The sequence below is a fragment of the Oncorhynchus clarkii genome, chromosome 22 (genome assembly GCF_045791955.1).
Source record: "Oncorhynchus clarkii lewisi isolate Uvic-CL-2024 chromosome 22, UVic_Ocla_1.0, whole genome shotgun sequence".
Classification (NCBI taxonomy): domain Eukaryota; kingdom Metazoa; phylum Chordata; class Actinopteri; order Salmoniformes; family Salmonidae; genus Oncorhynchus; species Oncorhynchus clarkii.
The window spans coordinates 38361680-38382796 of NC_092168.1; the positions used below are offsets into that span (position 1 = coordinate 38361680).

Genomic DNA, 21117 nt, shown 5'->3' on the forward strand with positions numbered 1-21117 from the left:
TTCTCCATGGACTTTACAGTGTCACAAAACTTTTTTGAGTTTGTACTACAGGATGCAAACTTCTGTTTGAAAAAGCTAGCCTTAGCTTTCCTAACTGCCTGTGTATATTGGTTCCTAACTTCCCTAAAAAGTTGCATATCACTGGGGCTATTCGACGCTAATGCAGAACGCCACAGGATGTTTTTGTGCTGGTCAAGGGCAGATAGGTCTGGAGTGAACTAAGGGCTATATCTATTCCTAGTTCTACATTTTTTGAATGGAGCATGCTTATTTAAGATGGTGAGGAAGGCACTTTAAAAAAAATAACCAGGCATCCTCTACTGACGGGATGAGGACAATGTCATTCCAGGATACCCCGGCCAGGTCAATTAGAAAGGCCTGCTTGCAAAAGTGTTTTAGGGAGCGTTTGACAGTGATGAGGGGTGGTCTTTTGACCGCAGACCCATTATGGATGCAGGCAATGAGACAGTGATCGCTGAGATCTTGGTTGAAAACAGCAGAGGTGTATTTGGAGGGCAAGTTAGTTAGGATGCGAGCTAAAGTTTAGCCGACTGATAGCTGGTAGCTAGTTAGCTTCAGTTGAGGTAATCCAGTTCGGAGGTAAATAGAAATACTTTAGAGAGAAAAAACAAATCCACATCACATTGGGTGAGGCGGGTTGCAGGAGAGTATTTTGAAGTTGGGGTTTAGGAAAAATATTAAAAAGAATGCGAAGAAAAATACATAAAAAGATATATAGAGACATGACAAAGACGTCTGACTGCTACGCCATCTTGGACATGATGTTGACTGGTTCATACTGATCATACTCTGATCCAAATCAGTGCACTCCTGATTACAACATCTGCGTCGTTAGAATGAGCCTCCAGGATAGTAATGACTTTTTTCCTGTAATATCTTAACATAGACCTGGTCAATCTGTATGTGTCTTCTGATTTCATTGCAGTCATAGGCACAAAAATGGAAACATAGATTTTTTTTTATTTTACCTTTATTTAACTAGGCAAGTCAGTTAAGAACAAATTCTTATTTTCAATGACGGCCTAGGAACAGTGGGTTAACTGCCTGTTCAGGGGCAGAACGACAGATTTGTACCTTGTCAGCTCGATGGTTTGAAATTGCAACCTTCCGGTTACTAGTCCAACGCTCTAACCACTAGGCTGCATATGGTTATTGTTTTGTAGGATATTGGGAGCTCTTGGTAAGACTTTGCTTTCGCTTGACTCTCAACAATGAAAACATGAAAGCATGTCACAGAGACCTTGATGGAGTGGAAGGTTATTCTCCTTTTACAAGCACGTTGTCAGAATTAACAGATGGCAGGAAAGAAAGAAAGGATGTTGCCAAACGGAGGTAATAAGAGGAGGAAAGCTAAGAAATAACAACACAAATTATTGAACAGTAATGTATATCCCTTTGTCTGGAAACTGTCAGAAAGATGTCTAACCAGACACTGAGCTGGACCGACCAGAACGACAGGAAACTGTCAGAAAGGCGACTAACCAGACACTGAGCTGGACCGACCAGAACGACAGGAAACTGTCAGAAAGATGTCTAACCAGACACTGAGCTGGACCGACCAGAACGACAGGAAACTGTCAGAAAGATGTCTAACCAGACACTGAGCTGGACCGACCAGAACGACAGGAAACTGTCAGAAATACGGCTAACCAGACACTGAACTGGACCGACCAGAACGACAGGAAACTGTCAGAAAGTTGGCTAACCAGACACTGAACTGGACCGACCAGAACGACAGGAAACTGTCAGAAAGTCGGCTAACCAGACACTGAACTGGACCGACCAGAACGACAGGAAACTGTCAGAAAGTCGGCTAACCAGACACTGAACTGGACCGACCAGAACGACAAGAAACTGTCAGAAAGACGACTAACCAGACACTGACCTGGACCGACCAGAACAATGAAGAAGAAGAAGAAGACGAGCCAGCAAACTGGCTGCTAATCTACAGAGTATCCAATGGTCTCTACTACAGAGTTACAGCAGAGTTAACACAGTCATGGACAGAACTATATACAGTACAGTTGGAAATTGTAGCTCTTATGTACTTACTGTATCCAATCAAGGCCATCACAGGAGACTATACTGTATTTGTCCAGAGAACAGTAGCCATTGATTCCCTAACCGGGGTGCCAGTCTGGTTTTGTAACAGCTAGATGACAACCCGGATACTTGGACAGAAGCAGACCGTCACCCCGGCTAGCCAGTAGTCATTTTCATTTATGTCTCAGTCAAATGATTTGGACACCACATGCTACATGTATTTGTGGTCTAGAGGAATGTTCAAAAATAACCTCAGTGGAGAAAGGCTGAAGACTGGATGGGCATCCCAAATAGCATCCTATTCCCTATGTAGTGCATTACTTTTGACCAGAGCCTTTTATGGGCCCTTTGTCAAAAGTCGTGCACTACAATAGGAAATAGGGTGTCATTTGGGAATCAGACTGGGACTTTCAGACAGGAAACCACTGTGATTCTAGAGTCTCACACAGGCCAGGCCAGAGCAGAGGACAGCAATAAGGAAGCCAGGGCCTTCTTTAAACACTGTATACATCAGTACATTAAACACCCAGGACCTAAACAATACGTTCCTCTCTTCCACTGCCAGGCTGATTGCTGGCATACATCATATGCACATAGCTGAGTGAAAATAAACTCCTCTGCTCCAAATGTGTGTTCTCTTTTACAGACACCATACCGTATGACCTATCAGAGTTGTCCCTGACCATATGACCTAAAACTCAAAGAAAACTATGGGCCCTAGTTATAGGATCCATAGGTTTTGTGGTCAGGGACAACTCTGGGCCCTTAACTTACTGAATGCACCAAGTCGAGAACCAACAGGACCCTGAACAGCTTCCACCACCAAGCCATAAGACTGCTAAATAGCTAATCAAATGGCTACCCAGACTACCTGCATTGACCCTTTTTTGCACTAACTCTCTTTCACCGACTCTATGCAAACACACTGTAATCTACCCACACACTCACACATACTGACACCCAACACACACACACACACACACTACATATGCCCAGACACACATAACATGCACACACATGCATACAGATGCAACACACTCACACACACACTTTCACACTCACCACATACAATACGCTGCTGCTACTGTCTATTATCTATACTAGTCACTTTACCCCTACCTACAGTATACTGCTGTTACTGTCTATTATCTATCCTGTTGTCTAGTCACTTTACCCCTACCTACAGTATACTGCTGTTACTGTCTATTATCTATCCTGTTGTCTAGTCACTTTACCCCTACCTACAGTATACTGCTGCTACTGTCTATTATCTATCCTGTTGTCTAGTCACTTTACCCCTACCTACAGTATACTGCTGCTACTGTCTATTATCTATCCTTTACCCCTACCTACAGTATACTGCTGCTACTGTCTATTACCTATCCTGTTGTCTAGTCACTTTACCCCTACCTACAGTATACTGCTGCTACTGTCTATTATCTATCCTGTTGTCTAGTCACTTTACCCCTACCTACAGTATACTGCTGCTACTGTCTATTATCTATCCTGTTATCTAGTCACTTTACCCCTACCTACAGTATACTGCTGCTACTGTCTATTATCTATCCTGTTGTCTAGTCACTTTACCCCTACCTACAGTATACTGCTGCTACTGTCTATTATCTATCCTGTTGTCTAGTCACTTTACCCCTACCTACAGTATACTGATGCTACTGTCTATTATCTATCCTGTTGTCTAGTCACTTTACCCCTACCTATATGTACATAGCTACCTAAATTACCTCGTACCCCTGCACATTGACTCAGTACTGGTACTCCCTGTATATAGCCATGTTATTACCTCGTATTCCTGCGCATTGACTCAGTACTGGTACTCCCTGTATGTAGCCATGTTATTACCTCGTACTCCTGCTTATCGACTCGGTACTGGTACTCCCTGTATATAGCCATGTTATTACCTCGTACCCCTGCACATTGACTCAGTACTGGTACTCCCTGTATATAGCCATGTTATTACCTCGTACTCCCGCTCATCGACTCAGTACTGGTACTCCCTGTATATAGCCATGTTATTACCTGGTACTCCTGCTCACCGACTCAGTACTGGTACTCCCTGTATATAGCCATGTTATTACCTCGTACTCCTGCACATTGACTCAGTACTGGTACTCCCTGTATATAGCCATGTTATTACCTCATACTCCTGCTTATCGACTCAGTACTGGTACTCCCTGTATATAGCCATGTTTTTACCTGGTACTCCTGCACATTGACTCAGTACTGGTACTCCCTGTATATAGCCATGTTATTACCTCGTACTCCTGCTCATCGACTCAGTACTGGTACTCCCTGTATGTAGCCATGTTATTACCTCGTACTCCTGCTCATCGACTCAGTACTGGTACTCCCTGTATGTAGCCATGTTATTACCTCGTACTCCTGCTCATCGACTCAGTACTGGTACTCCCTGTATATAGCCATGTTATTACCTGGTACTCCTGCTTATCGACTCAGTACTGGTACTCCCTGTATATAGCCATGTTATTACCTCGTACTCCTGCTTATCGACTCAGTACTGGTACTCCCTGTATGTAGCCATGTTGATTTTGCTCGTTATTGTTATTCACTGTGTATTTATTCCTCATGTAACTATTTTTATTTTTGTATCTTTAACTTTGCATTGTTGGAAAAGGACCAGTAAGTATGCATTTAACAAATAAAAATGTATTTGATTTATAATGTTGAGTCTGTGTTTTAATTTGGTGTTTGATTGTGTGTGTGCGTGCGTGTGCGAAAGCATTAGTCTGAACCTGCTGTCTACGAAGCATGTGACAAATACGATTTGATTTGTAATGTTGTGTCTGTGTGTTAATATGGTGTTTGTGTGTGTGTGTGTTTGAGTGTGACAGAATGACATTTATTTATTTATTTCACCTTTACTTAACCAGGTAGGCAAGTTGAGAACAAGTTCTCATTTAAAATTGCCACCTGGCCAAGATAAAGCAAAGCAGTTCGACACATACAACGACACATGGAGTAAAACAAACACACATTTTACACATGGAGTAAAACAAACACAGTCAATAATACAGTATAAACAATGTGAGCAAATGAGGTGAGATAAGGGAGGTAAAGGCAAAAAAAGGCCATGGTGGCAAAGTAAATACAATATAGCAAGAAAAACACTGGAATGGTAGATTTGCAGTGGAAGAATGTGCAAAGTAGAAATAAAAATAATGGGGTGCAAAGGAGCAAAATAAATAAATAAGTAAAATAAATACAGTAGGGAAAGAGGTAGTTGTTTGGGCTAAATTAAAGATGGTCTATGTACAGGTGCAGTAATCTGTGAGCTGCTCTGACAGTTGGTGCTTAAAGCTAGTGAGGGAGATAAGTGTTTCCAGTTTCAGAGATTTTTGTAGTTCGTTCCAGTCATTGGCAGCAGAGAACTGGAAGGAGAGGCGGCCAAAGAAAGAATTGGTTTTGGGGGTGACTAGAGAGATATACCTGCTGGAGCGTGTGCTACAGGTGGGAGATGCTATGGTGACCAGCGAGCTGAGATAAGGGGGGACTTTGCCTAGCAGGGTCTTGCATGCAAGTGTGTCGGTGTGTGTGTATGTGTAAGTGTGACAGAGGGAAACCATGTTGTTGTCTTTCAAGGGAAACATGGGTTAGTTGTTTGATTAGTTGGATTATGTTGCCACCTAGTGTCGGACAATGTTATAACTCACAGTTTGAGGAAGTAGTCATGAATGCGATTTACGTACACTGAGTGTACAAAACATTAAGAACACCTGCTCTTTCCATGACATAGACTGACCAGATGAATCCAGGGGAAAGCTATGATACCTTATTGATTTAACTTGTAAATCCACTTCAAGCAGTGTAGATGAAGGGGAGGAGACAGGATAAATAAGTATTTTTAAGCATTGAGACAATTGAGACATGGATTGTGTATGTGTGCCATTCAGAGGGTGAATGGGCAAGACAAAAGACTGAAGTGCATTTGAACGGGGTCTGGTAGTAGGTGCCAGGTGCACCGGTTTGTGTCAAGAACTGCTGTGTTTTTCACGCTGAACTGTTTCCCGTGTGTATCCAGAATGGTCGACTACCAAAAATGAAATCCAGCCAACTTGACACAACTGTTGGAAGCATTGGAGTCAACATGGGCCAGCATCTGGAATGCTTTTCAGGGGGGGGGGGGGGGGGGGGGGGGGGGGGTGCAACTCAATATTAGGAAGGTGTTCCTAATGTCTGGTATACTCAGTGTACTTAACACTATGGTGGTTGATCACAAGTCCATGTTCCAAATTAAACTTCTATGTGATTCTATCAATAAAAATGTCAGGATCCCAGTGCTATGCACGCTAACCCCATCCCAAACCTTATCCCCATCCAAAACCTTAACCCTATCCCAAACCTTAACCCTATCCCAAACCTTAACCCCATCCCAAACCTTAACCCTATCCCAAACCTTAACCCTATCCCAAACCTTAACCCCATCCCAAACCTTAACCCCATCCCAAACCTTAGCCCCATCCCAAACCTTAACCCCATCCCAAACCTTAACCCCATCCCAAACCTTATCCCCATCCAAAACCTTAACCCTATCCCAAACCTTAACCATATCCCAAACCTTAACCTTAACCCCATCCCAAACATTAATCCCTATCCCAAACATTAACCCTATCCCAAACCTTAACCTTAACCCTATCCCAAACCTTAACCCCATCCCAAACCTTAACCCCATCCCAAACCTTAACCCTATCCCAAACCTTATCCCCATCCAAAACCTTAACCCTATCCAAAACCTTAACCCCATCCCAAACCTTAACCCCATCCCAAACCTTAATCCCTATCCCAAACATTAACCCTATCCCAAACCTTAACCTTAACCCTATCCCAAACCTTAACCCCATCCCAAACCATAACCCTATCCCAAACCTTAACCCCATCCCAAACCTTAACCCTATCCCAAACCTTAACCCCATCCCAAACCTTAACCCTATCCCAAACCTTGAACCCATCCCAAACCTTAACCCCAAACCTTAACCCTTCCCTACTTTCACTAGGGTTAAGGTGATACCCCCGACAAATGTGGAATACTGAAGTGAGAACGTGAGATCTTGTTGCAGAGGAACAAAACATGAATCCTCCAGAATATAGGCCACATTAGGCCTAAAAATAATGTATATCTGTGGTTAAGAATGAATGGGGGGAAAAACTGAGGCTTTTGTGGGAGAAACACATTCTGTACTACATGCAGACTGCATTAGAGTATAGTGAGTGGTTTGGAGAGCAGGTGTGTGTCTACCGGTCTTCACGCCCTAGCACAGAATGGGTCAGAGTGATAGAAAGCAAAAGAGACGAGAGGGACATGGAGTGAATAACAGAGGGACATCGCATCTGCTACTTTCCTCCACTCCCTATTACAGTAAGAGAGTAGGAGGAGGAGGATGGAAAGAGCTATGGGAGAAATATAACAAGATGATAGAGATATAAGGCAGGAAGTAGAGAAACAGCAGTCATCCGTTATAGCCTCCTGCTTGCTATGGACCCAATGACCTTACACATTTCAACACCTGCAGTACAGCCAGAAACTCCCCAAGACCCTGCAGTACAGCCATGCACACAGATCCACACACTCACTCACGCACCTGCCCTGTCTCATGCACATACACACACACATGCACATACATACACACATACACACATACGTGTGTGTGCACGCACGCACACAAACAGAAATGCAATAGGGGTGAAGGAGAGGTCCATTTTTAGAGCAGTTAATTTTTTTTTTTTTTACTGTCCTCCTGACATTGAAAGAGGTATCCTGTTTTGAACAAGCATCTGCTAATGCCTAAATAGAATCAGGTAGCAGAATGAAACTCTTTCAATTGTGATTAATAACCTGGTTAATCTGAATAATCTGGGTTTACAGTAACAATCCTTCAAACTGCTGATCCTCTTAAACACCAGTAGGATCTGTCTATCAATAGGTTTGCATCTCAGTCTTTACTCCATCTATAGATTACTCACATGATATCAAAGCGCCACTGAGGAGCCATCAAATATACACAAAGCACACAATCATATTTGTTTGTTTGTTTTCCTTTCATGTGGTGACTATACCAAATGGCTTTGAGTTAAAAAAAAAAAAAAAAAGTTTTTTTAAAAATCCAATAAAACATTCACAATCATCTCAATAACTAATATTCAGAAGTTATCAAGTTACAAAAAGTGTGTGTACGTGTTGTTTAGCATTTATAAATATACAGTACTGAAATATAATATTTGTTTAACATGTTTGTATAAAGCCATTTGAATTGGCACGTGGATATTGAATATCCAACTCTGGAATTTGCCCTAGCAGTGACAGTGATGGAAAACACCAGGACTGGCCACCCAGAAGAGAATATTTTTTTGTTGGCTGTCTTTGCCAAAACTCTCCGTTGAGTGTTCTCAGTCCTCCAAAATTACTCATGGCAACAAGAGAATGTTAAATAAACTTTTCCAAAATGTGGCTCTAACAGAATTGTCTGATTGGAACAAAGGGCCTTGGCCCTTACCAAAAGGAGTGTACTACATAGATAACAGGGTATTATTTGGGATGCAGACATAGTCTACTACAGAGAAGTTAAGAGTATGAATAAATGAGTGTGTTAACAATATGTGACTGTATCTACTCAAATCTAGGCCTAGGTGTTTTAGTTATAAAGTGTTTATGTTTGTCTAGAACAGTGTGCACATCTCTGTTGGAGTGAGACACATGTAAGTGTATATTAGTGGTGTGTGTATATTAGCGGTGTGTGCGTATGTGTGTATATTAGTGGTGTGTGTGGGTATATTAGTGGTGTGTGTGTGTTCATGTGTATTTACGTGGTGTATGTGTATATTAGTGGCGTGTGTGTGCTTGTGTGTGTCGTCAGTCATGGGGCAGAGTGTGTTCAGGGTGAACTGTTCCTTGGCACCAGGGGCGCAACTGTCACTGGGGACAGGGGACATGTCCCCCCACATTCTGAAATTGTATTTTTGCTCCCCCCCCCCCAGTTTTATCATTGGAATGTGATATAAAACGAGGCAACGGTGTGCTTTAGGACCATGCGGACGCCTCCGAGAGGGCATGTAGGCTGTTTGTATTTATGAGTATTTATCCGACTGGATACATTTTTTAATAATAATAATGATGCCCCCCCCACCCCCCCACCTCTAAAACCAAAGTTGCGCCCCTGCTTGGCACCAACAAGTCTTTTTCAAGGCCTGATGAGGGAGACAGCAGACCAATTCACAGGCCCAGGCTGGCCATCCACACACACACACACAACCACACCACTAATACACACACACACACACACACACACACACACACACACACACACACACACAGCACTGAGCCTCCAGAATACTCATCTCTATCTCTTCTTTAACACCAGCATGACACATTACATGAAGGCACCAGTTTCACCATGGTTAGGCTATACAGAGAGTTGAATGTCAGTTGGACTTCTCTCAGTGCCCTCTGAAGCAATTCAATCTCTCTAACTTCATGGTGTCATCGGTGCCTTAGGGACCTGTAATATAGACAATGTAAAATGAATGGGATTAAGGTAACATATTATAAGAATATATATTAATATAAGCACTATTTGTTTTTTCACACCGAAAAACATGTGCAATATCTTGTGTATATTGGTTTGACCCGTAAGGAGAGATGATGGACCTATGGAAAATAGTCCATATTTTTCCTCCAATGAATGGATTTCAGTCAAAAAGCAAACCACAACAAGAACGTCTGTTTTCCAAGAATGGTCTCGTTCACTTGCAGTGTTTATGAAGCGTGGATATTAGCAGCGAGTTGCAAGGGGTGGACTCGAGCGCTAATTACCCGAACGGCCTACATACATGCCATAGCGCGCCCACGTGCCACATCTCAACTCCTGGCTAGACAATTTCAGTTGTTGCGAACACCTGCAATAAAGAATGAGAGGCAAGTGAGCTTTTAACGAACTCACACCTACCTGCAAACTATTCCACCTCAACGAAAGGGACACATGAACTTTTGCTCAAGTCAATAGGAGAGACCAATTGATGGGCATATACTTCTTCAATCTATGGAGGTGCTCAGTTCAATCATAACTCTCCATTTAAAATACAAAGACTACAAATGTGCCTAAATGACTGTAGCCTATATACACTGAACAAAGATATAAACGCAACATGTAAAGTGTTTGTTTCTGATTCATGAGCTGAAATAAAAGATCCCAGAAATGTTCCATACTCACAAAAAGCTGATTTCTCTCAAATCTTTATGCACACATTTGTTTACATCCCTGTTAGTGAGCATTTTGTCCTTTGCCAAGATAATCCATCCACCTGACAGATGTGGCATATCAAGAAGCTGATTAAACAGCATGATAATTACACAGGTGAACCTTGGGCTGGGGACAATTAAAGGCCACTCTAAAATGTGCAGTTTTGTCTTGTATTTTCTATTTTTATTGGTTGGCTTTAGGCTTATATATTTGACTTAGTTGAGATGGAAGTTAAAGGCCTACTGCTGCATTGGCCTATAAGCTATCTCTGAGTTCGATGCTCTCATTTCTTTAGCCGAAAATGGATCACAGTGTATCAATGTGTCCATATGGCAGAGGCTGGTGTTCTCCATTAGTTGAATTTAAATGTTTAGATTTGTTTTATTTTTATTCAGCTTTTTTTAAATGATTAAGCAGGTGACATTGATTTTAAGAAACAAAAACGTTATTATTAAAATGAAACTGTTCCATGAAAATGCGCATTGGCTATGAAAATAATGATAACTGGCACTCAGATCGGTAGAAATGCTAGGATAAATTGTGAGCTTACCCAAACTTGAAACTCACCTGCTGCCTATGGTCAGCTCAGGGCCTGTTCTAGCCTTTTTGGGGCCCTTAGCAAGAGTTTTTCAGTTTTAAAGTTAATTTCCTGCAAGTCTAGGGGGCCCCCATTGATTTATGCCATGTTAATATGATATCTGAGTGAGAATGACTAACAAATCAACGGGGGCCCCCTGGAGGCCAGGGCCCCTGGGCACATGCCCTGTGTGCCTGATTGGTATTTGTCCATGATTGTTACAAGTTTAGATTGCTGTCTAGACTAACTACCAATCTAAAAATAGTTAGCTGAAATGGCTGATTAAGTGACTGTCAGTGACTGACATAACAAGAGAAAAACTCCTGATGCACAACCAAATTTCGAAATTGCACCTGTATCCTATTCTTGCAGCTGTATCCTACTATTCTTACTCTCAATAGTTAGTTAAGACCTGACTGAGTTCCTTTTTTGGGGGGGTCGGACCCCTTAGTGACCAGGGGGGCAGGAGCCCCTGGAAAAACCCTTAGCCCCCATTGGAATGAAAATCAAATGCCCATGCAACTGATTCGTTCTGGCGCCAGCCGTGAATGTGTCCCTCTCTAGTGAGTCCCTCCTGCCTTTCCTTGGGGTCCGCTGACCCTAGCCCTCTCCTCGCGACCAGAACATGTGGTACGCTTCCAAAATGAGGCATTCCAGAGCCAGCGACATCTGACTCCACCCATCCAGCTTTGTTTTGTCAACTACGTGCGTTTTGGAGCTACGAGTGCCAAATACCCATGTGTATTGGTTGCTTGGCGCGTCAATTATGATTTCTAGAATAAGTGGGAGGAGCAACGTCAGAGAGAGGTGGGGAGGACTAGAGGCGGCGCAGCTGTCAGTTGTGTTCGTCCTTCTCGTCAAAATCTGTTGCAGACTCGACTAAAGTGTTTACCAGCTCAGTGTACTTTGAGAGCTTAACCAATGTACGGACCTATGGGAGATACATCTTGTTCTCCCCATAACAACATATATCGCAGCGTAAAGTTGACTGCCTTGCACTTTGGTAACTGTTGGATGGTAAGGTAGACTGAGTTGGCTTCTTTGAGCAGGAAGGTTAGGCTACCCTGGAAGACTACACCTAAATACGTGTGTTGTTTTAAGGATTTTTATGCGAAGTTTCTTCTTCCCAATGTTAATCTATCATTGAGTGTGAGGTAGCATCGCTGGAAGCATACAGGACTGCTGCCAATCTGGGAGGTTGGGACTTGTTGCGTGAAAAACACATCCCCCGGGAACAGTGTTTTCGGGTAAACCCTTTTTTAAAACCAATTTGCATTCAAGTCGGTGCGTGTCAGTGGTGTTTTGATTTCACAACAGGGCAGATTTTCGAGTGTCTGTGGTGGGTGTTCCCCAATCCTCTAATTCTAGTCCTGACAGTATACAAGTCAGGTCGACTTTGTGGAGACTGGAGAGCGAACATGAGACTGGATGTGATGGACTTTAGGCGTGATTAAAGAAATTGAAGTAATTACCTAGGTCTACCCAACTGCCTGACCGGAGCGGCTCTAATGGTCTAACGGAACAGCCCTCGCCAGATGTGCGCTGGAGTCCAGTTCCGTGGTTCATATTTTTGGAAAGGCGCAGCAGACCCCTCCATAGCCTACCCGTGCACTTATATGTAAATAAATGGCACCCATAATACGTCGAATTTAGTGATTTCCTATAGCCTGTAACTGCTGAGAAGATGTCGGAGCAAGAGCGCTATGGGGACGGACTGTGCGACGATGGAGCTCCGGAGATCATCCCGCCGAGAGCGTCCAGGACGGGAAGGCGGAGCGGAGTTATCCTCCCTGGCCAGGACAACGATACCATCGTCCTGGAGGCAGTGAGGGCAGCCCCACGCAGGAGCAGCATCATCAAGGTAAAATAGATTAGTTACTTAAAGGGATGGTTGAGGCTACATGTAATGATAACACTGGCAAAATCTATCTGAACGATTTAGGTTAACAGATCTGTTTCACACAATCACCTGCTTTTACCTGAGCCATTTGTTTACCTTAGTTCACCCGCATAAAATAGCCAGGCTTCAAATTAAAAAGCCATCGGCTAATGCAGTAGTTTCCCCACCTATTTTGGTTACTGTACACCAACTGAATTTTGTTCTGCCTGGAGTACCCCTCAAGTATCCCCTCGTGCATTTTACCAGTAGGCATATGGTCTCATGAGTCTTCTCAAGTATCCCCTGTGGATTGGGCAAGTACCCCCAGGGGTTATATTACTCCTGGTCGGGAACCACTGGGCTAATATAATAGCACGGGAGCTTTCCATTGCACTGTTCATAATGTGTATTCATCCACTTAAAATGTCTCTGCAACAGACACTAGACATGGAGCCGCCGGATAAAGGACGGTGGGTAATGAATAGAAGTAGGATAGGCTACAGTGGGTTGTGATTACATTAGCGTGTGAACATGAACAAGCACCAGACAAATGCCAATACTCTTCAGAGACTCTCTCAATTTGGGTCTCTGACATATTAATTCCTCACACTGCACAGCAAAATCAGTTGTGTACATTTAACTCTGAAAGTGTGTTTTCAGTGAACATATGAGTCCCACTGAACTGGTGATAAAATAACACTTTGTAGATTGTTAAAGATTTAACTCTGTTGCGGTGTTCCCCATTCAACATTTAAAGTGTTCAAATTAACTGTGGTGTTTGCCAGTGGTGTAAAAATACTTTAAAGTACTACTTAAGTAGTTTTCTGGGATATCTGTACTTTACTTTACTATTTATGTTTTTGTCAACTTTTACTAAACTACATTCCTAAAGAAAATAATATACTTTTTTACTCCATACATTTTCCCTGACACCCAAAATACTTGTTACATTTTGACAGGAAAATGGTCCAATGCACACACTTATCAAGATAACATCCCTGGTCCTCCCTACTGCCTCTGATCTGAAGGACTCACTAAACACCTACTTCATTTGTAAATGATGTCTGAGTGTTGGAGTATGCCTCTGGCTAGCCGGCAATTTAAAAATGCTTAATATAAGGAATTTGAAATGGTTTATATTGATACTTTTGATACTTAAGTCAATTTGAGTAATTCCATTTACTTTTGATACTTTTGATACTTGCAAAAAATGTATTATATTTATCCTTGTGTAGCATAAGATTAATCAATCAATCAATGTACAGTGCCTTGCGAAAGTATTCGGCCCCCTTGAACTTTGTGACCTTTTGCCACATTTCAGGCTTCAAACATAAAGATATAAAACTGTATTTTTTTGTGAAGAATCAACAACAAGTGGGACACAATCATGAAGTGGAACGACATTTATTGGATATTTCAAACTTTTTTAACAAATCAAAAACTTTTTTTCTACAGTGGAGAATGCTGGGAAATATGATAAGGATGGGCATGGTTTTGATGGGACTGTTTTACACTCCAAAGTAAAACAGGCTTTTAACACCAAAACTGGGGGTTAATTTACACACTTGCAGAGTGAATTTAACTCCTGAATCAACACTAGAAATGTTACACTGAAAAATCAACACTGGCCATTTTTCTGTGTGGATGACAATCTTATTGAGGACTTATAAGAACTGTTTCTCATTTTCGAGGAGAGGAACTTGCAGGGCGCCATGGTTAGGCTATAATGGTGTTCTGAAACTGAAATGATGTCAGCCTTTTGGTCTCAGTTCGTTTGGATATATACTGTAGGCAATAGCAGGTGCCACTCGTGGTAACGTTTTGATTTTAACTTTCACACACTGCATTTTTTCTGCAATGAATTTGCCAAAGAACTTAGGCTACACATTGAGTGAACAACCTGTGACGCCCGCCCGCACCTACTCCTGACAACAGCGCACATTCCACGCGCCGAGTGATCTCAATTCAGGCCCACACAGAGCATCACACATGTGTATTCACATACCAAACCTGTGCCTAACCTGTACCATTATGCTCACTTTATTTCCATTTCATAATGGAATTATGATTAACCTGAATATGCCAAAAACACACCCTCATAGAAGTTGTCTTCCAAAAGAAGCTCTCACCAGCACAGATTTAAATTCCAATATCTGATCATCAACAATGTTTGAATAGTTGTTGTCAACTTAGATAACCTGTTTATAAAACAATACCAATTCAGAGCATCCAATGAAGAATGATCCTGCCCTCTACAGTGAGGGGAAAAAAGTATTTGATCCCCTGCTGATTTTGTACGTTTGCCCACTGACAAAGAAATGATCAGTCTATAATTTTAATGGTAGGTTTATTTGAACAGTGAGAGACAGAATAACAACAACAACATCCAGAAAAACGCATGTCAAAAATTTAATAAATTGATTTGTATTTTAATGAGGGAAATAAGTAATTGACCCCTCTGCAAAACATGACTTAGTACTTGGTGGCAAAACCCACATTTCTTGTAGTTTGCCACCAAGTTTGCACACATCTCAGGAGGGATTTTGTCCCACTCCTCTTTGCAGATCTTCTCCAAGTCATTAAGGTTTCGAGGCTGACGTTTGGCAACTCGAACCTTCAGCTCCCTTCACAGATTTTCTATGGGATTAAGGTCTGGAGACTGGTTAGGCTACTCCAGGACCTTAATGTGCTTCTTCTTGAGCCACTCCTTTGTTGCCTTGGCCGTGTGTTTTGGGTCATTGTCATGCTGGAATACCCATCCACGACCCATTTTCAATGCCCTGGCTGAGGGAAGGAGGTTCTCACCCAAGATTTGACGGTACATCGCCCCGTCCATCGTCCCTTTGATGCGGTGAAGTTGTCCTGTCCCCTTAGCAGAAAAACACCCCCAAAGCATAATGTTTCCACCTCCATGTTTGACGGTGGGGATGGTGTTCTTGGGGTCATAGGCAGCATTGCTCCTCTTCCAAACACAGCGAGTTGAGTTGATGCCAAAGAGCTCCATTTTGGTCTCATCTGACCACAACACTTTCACCCAGTTGTCCTTTGAATCATTCATATGTTCATTGGCAAACTTCAGACGGGCATGTATATGTGCTTTCTTGAGCAGGGGGACCTTGCTGGCGCTGCAGGATTTCAGTCCTTCACGGCGTAGTGTTTTACCAATTGTTTTCTTGGTGACTGTGGTCCCAGCTGCCTTGAGATCATTGACAAGATCCTCCCGTGCAGTTCTGGGGTGATTCCTCACCGTTCTCATGATCATTGCAACTCCACGAGGTGAGATCTTGCATGGAGCCCCAGGCCGAGGGAGATTGACAGTTCTTTTGTGCTTCTTCCATTTGTGAATAATCACACCAACTGTTGTCACCTTCTCATCAAGCTGCTTGGCGATGGTCTTGTAGCCCATTCCAGCCTTGTGTAGGTCTACAATCTTGTCCCTGACATCATTGGAGAGCTCTTTGGTCTTGGTCATGGTGGAGGGTTTGGAATCTGATTGATTGATTGCTTATGTGGACAGGTGTCTTTTACACAGGTAACGAGCTGAGATTAGGAGCACACTCTTAAAGGGGGTGCTCCTAATCTCAGTTTGTTACCTGTATAAAAGACACCTGGGAGCCAAAAATCTTTGATTGAGAGGGGGTCAAATACTTGTTTCCCTCATTAAAATGCAAATAAATGTACAACACTTTTGACATGCGTTTTTCTGGATTTTTTTATTGTTATTCTGTCCCTCTGTTCAAATAAACCTACCATTCAAATTATAGACTGATCGTTTCTTTGTCAGTGGGCAAACGTACAAAATCAGCAGGGGATCAAATACTTTATTCCCTCACTGTATCTATGAGCTCAGTTCGTGTCTGCATCCAGGATGGACTGTGGTCAAATATGGTCTACAGTATATACTGACAAGATACCTGGAGTCTTCGCTATAAAAATGGAAGTAAAAGTTTGTCGGGAACATTCTAGCTGTAGGGAAAGTCTGGAACATTCTAGCTGAATAAGAGCGGGCAGATACGCATGTGAACAACAAAAAAATCAGCTTCCTCTGCTTCACGCTTTATTTTCAAGCTGACATATTTTGGGGCGTAGTCAGCCGTCTCGCTTTGCCTCTTCCTCTCTGCTGTGGTTGACCCTGTGGTTGACAACTGACCAGCAGCTACAAGCCAGTCTAGGGTGACATCATAGCTTTCCATGGTCGCTAGCGGTGATATGATGTCAGTTGACTTTACCAGAGGAGGATCATGTTATTGATAGATCACTGTTAAAGACGTCCTCCAGCGATACTATAAATTAGGTAAAAGACACAAACTGAAGGGTCAAAACATATGTGTGGAGCAAGATAGTGTTTTTTTTTTTTTTACTTCAAGGAGTTGGTCTGGTGGTCAGATGGGACGTCATTAGCCTCCCCCTAGCTTGAGGAGCAATAGAGAACAGAAGGGGCAAGACCCCCTCCCACCACCCCACCCCTTGTGCCATGTTATGTCATACCGGGACCACCTATTGAGATGTGCCTTTTGTTAAATAAATCAGATGTTGAATGAGGTGACAAGGAGACTGGAGGAGGACTTTAAATAGATGTCCACCCTTAGAGTACATCTATGGAGGCTCCATACTCCTGTGTGTGTGTGTACTCCCAGCTGAGAGGCTCTGATGTGGTGATTGTGTTAACTGAGCCCTCTCTCTGTCCTAGTAGCAGGAAGTGTCACGGGTGATGCAAAGATAGAGGAATGTCAGTGACAGACACGGAGGGACGGGAACAGAGGGAGGGGGAGAGAGGGAGGGATGGAAGGGAGGGAGGATAGAGGGATGAATGCAGAGGAGCACAGAGGAAGGACAAGGATGGAGACTGAGGGAGAAAGAGATTAGACAGGGGGCTTGTGACTTGGCCCAGCCTCATGATGGCAGTGCTCATATTAGGTCCCATGTGTGAGTAACTGTGTCCTCCTCAACCAAAGATGCCCAGACAGAGAAACCCTGATAGGAACCTGGCTAATCAACAGGACTTTGTTGTTAAGGGAAACCGATGGAGACCCACCCCTCAGAAATGAAGGGAAGGACGAGGTTGGCGGTGCCCATCTCTGAACCTACCCCTCTGGCTCTGAACAACACTGATTGATGCATCGCCTCTGCTTGTCAAGTCTGTACATAGGACGTTTTTTTTTAGTCATTGTCTCACTGTAAATTATAAAAAGAACAACACAAGTCATGCAGTCACACGATCAGACATTAGATGCCCAGACCAGAAAGTTACACGGGTCACCCGGTGTCTCTGTCTGCCATTCCACTAATAGCCATTAAAGTCCATGGGCCAGACCCTGAAATTCAGGCTCACTTGGGTGACGATGTCTCATAGTGATTTTCTTGAAGGTTTATGTTCCCAGAGTTGGAAAATGTGTGATATCAGTGCAGCAATGGGAGATTCCTCTACATTATTACTCTTTATTTCATCCCTCCATCACATCCATTTTACCCATAGGGATTTTACCTTATAGAATAAGGTATCAGCTTAAATTAAAATGATCACACACACATACATTCTCACATCAGATTTAAACCAGTCAGTCCATCATATTGCATTAATCAACATAGAGGACATCAATACATTCACTCACAACCGGCCGCTGTCCCAACTGCACTGGATAGATACGTACATATACTTATACAATTTACTTTGCATTTAGTAGACCAACAGCACAAGCAACAAATGTAATGTTTGAAAACATTCTTCTTGGCCTCGGGCATTCTGAAGCACCGGCCAGAGGGAAGCCTCTCCAACTGAGGGTGTAGAGGGTGGGAGGGGTCTCCAACTGAGGGTGTAGAGCAGGGGTGTCAAAGTCAAATGGACGGAGGGCCAAATAAAAAAATCAGCTACAAGACGAGGGCCGGACTGTTCGAATGTTCATTGAAAAATTTTTAAATGACGCATATAGTCTAGTGAACCTAATTGAACCTACTGAAAACCTAACAAATATATTACAATATGATCAGATAAATAAAGCAATATTTTCTTATGGCTCTGTCAGTAATCTTTAATTTTCAACAGACACAAAAGACAAATTTCCTTTATATAAATATCCCCATAACATGAACATTAAATGAAAGAAACCGGTATTCAAGGCACCATCAGTAGACTATATTTTCTATTTTAGCAAAAGTGGGCTAAATTTACTTCAAAGAAAAAACAATAATAGCAATTTTCTATCATCCACTCAACTGAAATATTTTTAAAATATAATTGGATTGAAATACAAAAAAATAAAGTGCAAAAATCTATTAATCAAAAACAACACTTTGTTTAAGGAGAAGTAACATGCAGTGAAAACAAATATTAAATTTTAACTTTTAAACTTGAACTGAGTAAAAACTCTAAATATGTGATTGCACAGTAATGTTCACTTGTTTGAGGTTGAGGGTGATACTTGGTGGTGTCCCATCTTTTCCACAAGTTCATCAATGTTCGGGGTAAGGCTCTGAGCTGAAGAAATCCTCAGAATTGAGTGGAGGTGTTCAGCAGTAAGTCGACTTCTGTGTGATGTTTTGTTCAGGTTCATCAAAGAAAACAGTTGTTCACACAGGTATGTGCTGCCAAACATAGACAACGTTTGAGCAGCCTGGATGCGCAGCTGGGGCATTGTGCCGGGGAGGAAACGGGCGAACTCCGCAGCACCCACTGCCGCATATTTTGCCCTCAGTGCATCATTGCATTGGAGGTCAATCAACTCCATTTGGAGGTTTGGTGGTGAGCTTTCCACGTCAACAGCAAATGGGTTACCGAGCAGTTCCAACCTGCTTTTTTGTGCTTCAAAGTCAGCAAATCGGCGTCGAAAGTCAGCGGCAAGCATACCTATTTTATCAGCCAACTGTGTGCTCGGGAACGCACTGGTAGAGAGCTTCTCTTTCATGGTCTGGCAGCTGGGAAAGTGGCTCAAATTTTCTTTCCGCATCTGCGTCTCCCACAGAGTCAGTTTGGTTTTAAATGCCTTCACTGTACTGTACATATCAGAGATGACACGATCCCGACCCTGCAGCTGCAAGTTTATTGCATTCAGATGACTCGTAATGTCACACAGAAAAGCCATTTCACACAGAAACATTTCGTCTCGGAGTTGTGTTGTGTCTTTCCCTTTGCTGTCCAAGAACAGACAAATCTCCTCACGAAGCTCGAAACATCTTTGAAGCACCTTTCCCTGGCTTAGCCATCGCACCTCTGTGTGATAAGGCAAATCACCATGCTCCGTTTCTAACTCCGTCAGAAATGCCTTGAACTGGCGGTGATTCAAACCTTTGGCTCTGATAAAGTTAACTGTGCGCGTGATGATGCTCATTACATGCTCCATTTTCAAGGCTTTACCGCACAACGCTTCCTGGTGTATGATACAATGATAAGCTGTCAGCTCACCTGTCGCGTTTTCCTCTTGCATCTTTTCCCGTATCTTCGCCACCAGTCCGCTCCTGTGTCCACACATCGCAGGTGCTCCGTCGGTTGTCAAACCCACGAGTTTTTCCCAAGGCAGCTCCATCTCATTTACACATCTTGACACCTCTTCATACAAATCATGCCCCGTAGTTGTGCCATGCATAGGACGTAAAGCCAAAAACTCCTCTGTCACGCTTAGGTTGGAGTCCACTCCGCGGATGAAAATTGACAACTGGGCAATGTCAGAAATGTCGGTGCTCTCATCCACAGCCAAGGAATATGCAATAAAATCTTTTCCCTTTTTCACAAGCTGCTCTTTTAGATTGATGGACAACTGGTCTACTCTCTCGGCAATGGTGTTTCTGCTCAGACTCACATTTAAAAAGAGTTGCCTTTTTTCTGGGCAAACTTCGTCACAAACTTTAATCATGCAGTTTTTGATGAAATCCCCCTCCGTAAATGGCCGGGCTGATTTAGCGATCTCTTCTGCCAAAATAAAACTGGCCTTGACAGCAGCCTGGCCTTGTGATTTGGCTTTTTTGAACAGAGCCTGTCGAGATTTGAGGCCTCGTTTTAATTCCTCTGCCTTTTGTAGCCTTTGTTCCATGTCCATATTCTTGTTTTTGTCCGCGTGTTTCGTTTCATAATGTCGTCTCAGATTATACTCTTTCAGTACCGCCACACTTTCTCCACACAGAAGACACACAGGTTTTCCAGCTACCTTCGTGAACATATACTCCGACTCCCACCTTGTTTGAAACCCCCGGTTCTCAGTATCCACCTTCCGTTTTGCCATTTTTGATGGGTATCTGAAAGTTAATTTTACTGTGATGCTGACGACTGCTGTGCCAATAAATATTGAAATGAAGCAGCCTACTGCTCGGTGCGTCACCTTTGCATTGTGGGAAAT

At 42.8% G+C, this 21117-nt stretch overlaps 1 protein-coding gene across 1 annotated transcript in view; it reads left to right on the forward strand.

The window, feature by feature from the left end:
- The first annotated feature begins 11748 nt into the window (after nucleotides 1-11748).
- LOC139380881 (inactive phospholipase C-like protein 1) overlaps nucleotides 11749-21117 on the forward strand; it is a 128676-nt gene continuing 119307 nt past the window's right edge. Inside the window, exon 1 of the mRNA XM_071124022.1 lies at nucleotides 11749-12772. Coding sequence (XP_070980123.1) covers nucleotides 12596-12772 — 177 coding nt within the window. The 5' untranslated portion in view covers nucleotides 11749-12595. The remainder of the gene's footprint in view (nucleotides 12773-21117) is intronic.